Below are 6,154 nucleotides of genomic sequence, written 5' to 3'. Positions count from 1 at the left end.
TTCTAGATAATTGGTATTTTTATTTTTGTATTTTATTTCATTTTTTAACTTAACCATTGCTTGAAAGATAATTAAGACAAAGACAGATGTCCTTCAAATAGGGAGTGAAGAAAAACCTAAAGGTCTCTCTCTCTCTCTCTCTCTCTCTCTCTCTCTCTCTCTCTCTCTCTCTCTCTCTCTCTACATATATATATATATATATATATACATATATATATATATATATGTAGATAGATAGATATAGATATATATCTTTGTTCTATGGTGACCACCATTTCTTTTGAAGCCTACTTTCTCTCATCTTCCTGCTTTGCGCCAACCAACTCTTTCCCCTCTTCAGTCATTTCATGTTCTCTTGTACTAATATTATTGATAATCTAGAACAGCCACCAAAAGCTATTTGGAATTGTAAGGTATACTTCTAACACATTTCATGCTTCATTATGATGCTTATATTTTCAAAAGGTACACTAATGTCTTTGGCAGAACCTACCAAACTGGAAGTGGTTTGGTTATAGTTCCAGCATGAATTCTTTGTCTATCATTTGACTAACAGCTAAGTGAAATTTAGGGTGATCTATGACTAAATTAGCTTGCAGTTGATTTTTATTGTGGTGGTTGTTCTTAACACCCTTAAAGTCCAACTATTAGAAATTTGTACATCTATACTGGCAGCTGAATAGTCCACACAGATGATATCAAAGATCTTTGAGGTGCTAATAAAGTATCTAAGAAAATCTTGGAACAGCAGAGGTGAATGACCATCGTGAGAGACTTCTCTGTACAACTGAACATTCTTTGTGGTTGAACAATTCTTTTTCAAGGTTCTTCTTTGACTGTACTTTGTAAGCCTAGTCTAGTGAAAAGAATACTGAATGGGAGATAGAAATACAAATCCCATCTCTGACAAGGAACTCTATGACATAAGTGAGCTACATCACTTGTGGAAGCTGTCATTTTCTCAACCTTGGAATAAGAATAATATTCTTGCTATATGCCACAAAATGATGCTGAAATAAAGCACTTTTAAATTTTTACAAGACTGTACCAATGTGAGCTCTATGATCCCATGACCTCTTAAGAGAGGGGAGCATTAAGCTGAAAGATTTAGGTCCTTAAATGAAGGGAAGATAAACAAAAATTACAGAAGTTTTCACCAAATTATAATATAGCATTGACAGTTGGTTTCATTGTCTATATGATTGACTGTCACAATGCCTAATAGCTATATATGATAGCAAATAGTTAATTCCTGAGTCAAAGAACCTGGGAACATAAACAGTATTAGGAAACCCCAATAGAGGAGAAATTGGGATGAAGAACAGAGTTTCTCTGTGAAGGTAGGACTGATTTTATCTGGTCATTAACATTGTGTCTCTGCAGAGAGGTATTCTTTTTCCCATGAAGAGTCAGACCCAGGAGAATGAATGAGAGATAATGAAGGCTTGGTGCCTAATGAAATGATAATTGATTTTCATGGTCAATCCATGAAAGATTACAAGTTATACTGAGGAGTGCTGGCTGAGGGGGGCTGGGAGGAAAGGAAGTGCCATTGCAAAGTAATGATTATTTTCCTATGTTAATAATAAAAATTAAAACTTGTTTTTAATATGAATTTAATATGAATCCTGCTGTACATGTTGTATCCCCTTGTTAAGAACATAAGCTTCTAAAAGACAGGGAGTGCTTCATTTTTGTTCTTGTATACTAAATGAACAAGACAGATCTCTAAGACTTTGGGTGCCAAGTAGATGGTGACTTACAATGGTGGAAGGAAGTTCTCTATTCTAATGAAATCAGAGTGCTAGTCCCTCTTCCCAGGTATATTTGGATATATATATATATATATATATATATCCAAAGCATGTGTGTCTGACTAGACGTAGATGTGGGTTTTGATGAATGTGGCTACAAGGAGGCATGCATGTGAGCTTGAGGGCAGGGTTTATGTTTGGTGGGAGTTGTATGCTTCTTGGCTATTGGTGTCCTGACATGGATCTAGAAAGGTCTCTCAAATGTTGGGCATCTTCTTTATGGAGGATTTATGAGAGGACATGGACAAGAATTAAATAGGATGAAAAAAGTTTAATTGATTTGATTTCTGCACTATTGGCCACCTCACCTGAATGAGAATATATCAAAGTATGAGACTTGGGATTGTTGAAATCAGAAGATTAAACTGTGTCATCACTGGATGTGAGGTAGATGGAAACATGTGAATGTCATTAAGAGAGATTTGTTTTTAGCAAGACTTCTTTTCTAGATAGGCTCATGACTTTTTGCTTAAAACCCTTACCCTCTGTCTTAGAATCAATTAGTTCTGACAGAAGAGTGGCAAGGGTTAGGCAATGGTGACTCAGTGTCTTGCCCAGGGTCACACAGTTAGGAAGTATCTGAGGTCACATTTGAACCCAAGACTTCTCATCTCTGGGCTTGACTCTATCTACTGAGCCACCTAGTTGCTTCCCCCATGAATTTTTAATAATAATAGTAGCTAAAGTTGATTCAACACCTTAGAATTTACATATATGATATATCACATATGTGATATATCATCATAATCCTCTGCTTTAGGCACTGTTATCATTATTATTATTCCTATTTTACAGATGAAAGAGGATCTGAGACTCACGAGGGTCACATAGCTCATAAATGCCAGAGGCAGGATTTGAACTAATATGTTCTTGCCTTCAAGTCCAACACTTTAATTACTCCATATCCCATCTATCTTGATGTCTTTTGCTTCTTGGGCAGTGGTAGAACAGATTTTCTATGAGAGAATTAGTTAGTGGTGAGGAAGATAGTGGTGGTGATGGCCCCAGCCAAGTTTGCTATTGTTTCCCTTTTACTTGCAAATAAAAGGTTTGCATAAACAATTTCCTTTCCAGCTCCCCTCCTTCCTTACCTCCCTTTACCTTCATGGAAATACTATCTCTCAGACGATAGGAAACAGAAGGTAGAAGAGGAGAATGCTGGAGTTTTAGGCAGATCCAGAACTAAAACCTTACCCAGAATTGGATGTCCATTATAATTGCTCCTGTAGCTATGCATTATAGTTGACTGATTCAAAGAACTGTCACATAATTAGGGGGTGATTTGATTATCTCTGGCCACACAACTAATCAATGTAAAGAGGAGCAGGAAAATATAGCATACAATAAAATAATAATTCATTGTCTATGGAGTGAGAACTGTTATTAATTTCCTGAATCAACAAACATTCAATGAATACCTACTATGTGCCGCATCTGAAAACACTGAAAGATCATTCTTAAATTGGTTTCAATGACGCTGTCACAGATAACAATTCCTATCAATAATTACATATATATGATCATATGTCACGTATAGCAATAAGACTAGCTCTTTTGTGTGACTTGTGGAATCAGTCTGATTGTTTTATATCCACATCTTATGTATGCCTGCATTCATATATGATAAAGTTAGACCTGAAACCTAGTTGAGATCAGTCTTCCTTAATATTAGCCATAGTTCTTGGTTCATATCCAACCATTGTTCAGTAATCATGAGTTTCCTGTTTAGCTGATCCTAGTATTAGGAAGTTTTGCTTTAACATAGAATTACGTATACTTTATGATAGAACTTGAGTCCATAATTGACAATAACAAATTAATAAAGTCTACATGTGTGAACATTTTAATTCTCAAACTAATAGTTTGTTTATTTAAATGAAAATGAATGTCAACAAACAATGGTGTTTATTGAGTCTACTAAAGCGATAAATGATGTTTTTATTTACCCTTTTGTTCCCAATGCTAATTGTATTTTTTAAACACCCTTTTGATGTGCTAAGGATTTCCAAGAAGAACAACAGCTGTTATTTAAAGAGCTTCAAGAAACAGTCAAACTGAAAGCCTAGGATTTTTTTTTTTTATGGAGAAACTGATTGACTAAGCTTGGAGGTAGCTTTAGTGTCTTGGCTAAAGACACTTGGTTTTGGAGTTAGAGAACCCTAAGGTTTGAATTCTATCTCTGCTCTGCTAAATTTGTGAACTTGGATAGGCTATTTCATCCATTAGGACAGTAGAGTAGATAATCACCAAGATGCTTTCCAACTTGAAATCCTGACATCTTTTGAAGAAGTGCCATCTTTACACTCTTGACATCATAAAGTAGGAACAGGGTAGAATGACAAGTAAAGGAAGAAAAAACAACTTTATTCCCTGCCTCTATCACTGAAAGACTTTAGTCAATTGCTAGATTTTAGGAACTGGGTAGAAGACTAGTGTGGACAAGCATGGTAACTGCAGCTGAAGTCAAAGGGGTAGGTACAGAGAGCAATATCTGACCTTTATTAGCATCTGGTCCAATCAGGAAAAATCAAGGGCAGGAATATAGTTGAAGGGCACAGTAGACAATGGCCAGCAAATTAAAACATATTTATCAATGGCTTATAGCAGATTATTGATTGAGATTAATTTGAGACCTCATCCATGAATAGGCACATATTATATAGGGAGAAGAGAGAGGAAGTAGAAGTAGGAAGAAAGAAAAAGATGCAGTATTTACAAATTTATCTTACTTGGAAATCCATATTTTACTTAATATTTTTACAAAATAGTGTTAGATTTTTCTTTGTTCAGCTTTAATGAGAGTAAGATTATTAAACTGCCTTTGATTATAAGCATCTTGGAGACAGTAATTTTTAAATTTATCTCTTGGTATGCCTTGTGTCTAGCAGATAGTGGGTATACTTAATAAATACTTGTTGATTGATAGAATCCAATTTCAATTGAAAAAGCAAACTGCCTTGAAAGACATAGAGAATGAGCCAAACTACTTGTCTGAGAGAAAAAGCATTAATGTTTGCCAAGATAATGTTCAGTTTTATCTTACTAATCTATTCCAATCCAACGAGCATTTATCAGGTGCTTTCTATGTGTAAGGTATTATACCATAGACTAGAGGACACAAAGACAAAAATGATATACTCACTGCTTGCATTCAGTTCACCTATACTATAGAGTAACTGAATAAGGCTAGGAAACTAGCAGATATTCAGTGCAGGCTTATTGAAAGTCTAAATAAATCTGTGGATAAAGAAAGGAACCTAACTCATTTGAGAAATGATACTAAAGTAATAGAACAGCTAGAAGAGGGTATCATGTGAGACCAAGCTAAAGTGCTAAACTTGGGGCCATAGTCCTTTTCCATATGCTTCTTTAGAGCAATGCTATATTCTCCCTCAGAGTTAGCATAGAAATCTTCTTTGGAGATAAAAGAGGTATTATATTTTGAATATCGATTATAATTAATAGTGACACCTGTAAGACAATGGATGAACATGCTGAAATAAGAAAGAAGTAAAGCATTTTAAAGTTTTATGCCTTGGTAATGGAAACATAATATACATGCATGATATATAGGTACATGTATGTATGCATATAAAATACACAAATGTATTTTATATGTATAGTTATATACACATGTATTTATATGCAATATCTACATATGTGGATAGTATATACATATTATGCCTATATACACATGTCATGTATATGATATAGGTGTACTCCACAAATATATTATGCATGTGTATATGCACATGTTTACATCTGTATTACATACACATATGTGTGAAACACATTATATGGGCAGAACAGATGGAGAAGTGCCTTGGTACTAACAACCAAAAGCCAAATTTATTTTAAAGTCTTCCGAAAGCAGCAACCTTGACAGGGTTAAGAAGAATGATTGAGCAGGTATTTTATCCCATCTATTACAAAAAGAAGGTCAATATAGATGAGTATAATTCTGTGCTCCATACTCAGTGATGTTCCATCCTGGAGTTGGCTGTCTCCTCTCAATAACACTGGCTGATTCCTTCAGTTATGGTGATGTCAATCCCCCAAAGAGATCCATAGACTGAGAAAATATGGAGAAGAAAAGGCCAAATGATGAAGCAATAGAAAGAGTTGGCATATGAGGAAAGATACTAAGTTAAGAAGCAACTTTAAGTCATCTAAGAAAGGAGAGGAAATACATAGTGGGCTTAGTAGTCATTATTTAGAATAATTTTGTAATTAGGATTTATACCTGGGCTAGTATAACTTGGATTAATGAAATGAAATTAAGAAAAAACCTTAATAAATACTTCTTAACAAATTATAAAACTTTAGATGTCTAAATGAAA

General features: G+C 34.6%; 1 protein-coding gene across 1 annotated transcript in view; it reads right to left on the bottom strand.

The window, feature by feature from the left end:
- Positions 1-3,700: 3,700 nt before the first annotated feature.
- The window catches only part of RSPO3 (R-spondin 3), a 115,964-nt gene continuing 113,510 nt past the window's right edge, over positions 3,701-6,154 (bottom strand). Inside the window, exon 6 of the mRNA XM_056818732.1 lies at positions 3,701-5,886. Coding sequence (XP_056674710.1) covers positions 5,851-5,886 — 36 coding nt within the window. The 3' untranslated portion in view covers positions 3,701-5,850. The remainder of the gene's footprint in view (positions 5,887-6,154) is intronic.

Source organism: Monodelphis domestica, chromosome 2 (genome assembly GCF_027887165.1).
Source record: "Monodelphis domestica isolate mMonDom1 chromosome 2, mMonDom1.pri, whole genome shotgun sequence".
Lineage (NCBI taxonomy): Eukaryota > Metazoa > Chordata > Mammalia > Didelphimorphia > Didelphidae > Monodelphis > Monodelphis domestica.
The sequence above is the reverse complement of the archived record's forward strand: the minus strand, read 5'-3'. Positions and strand labels throughout refer to the sequence as shown.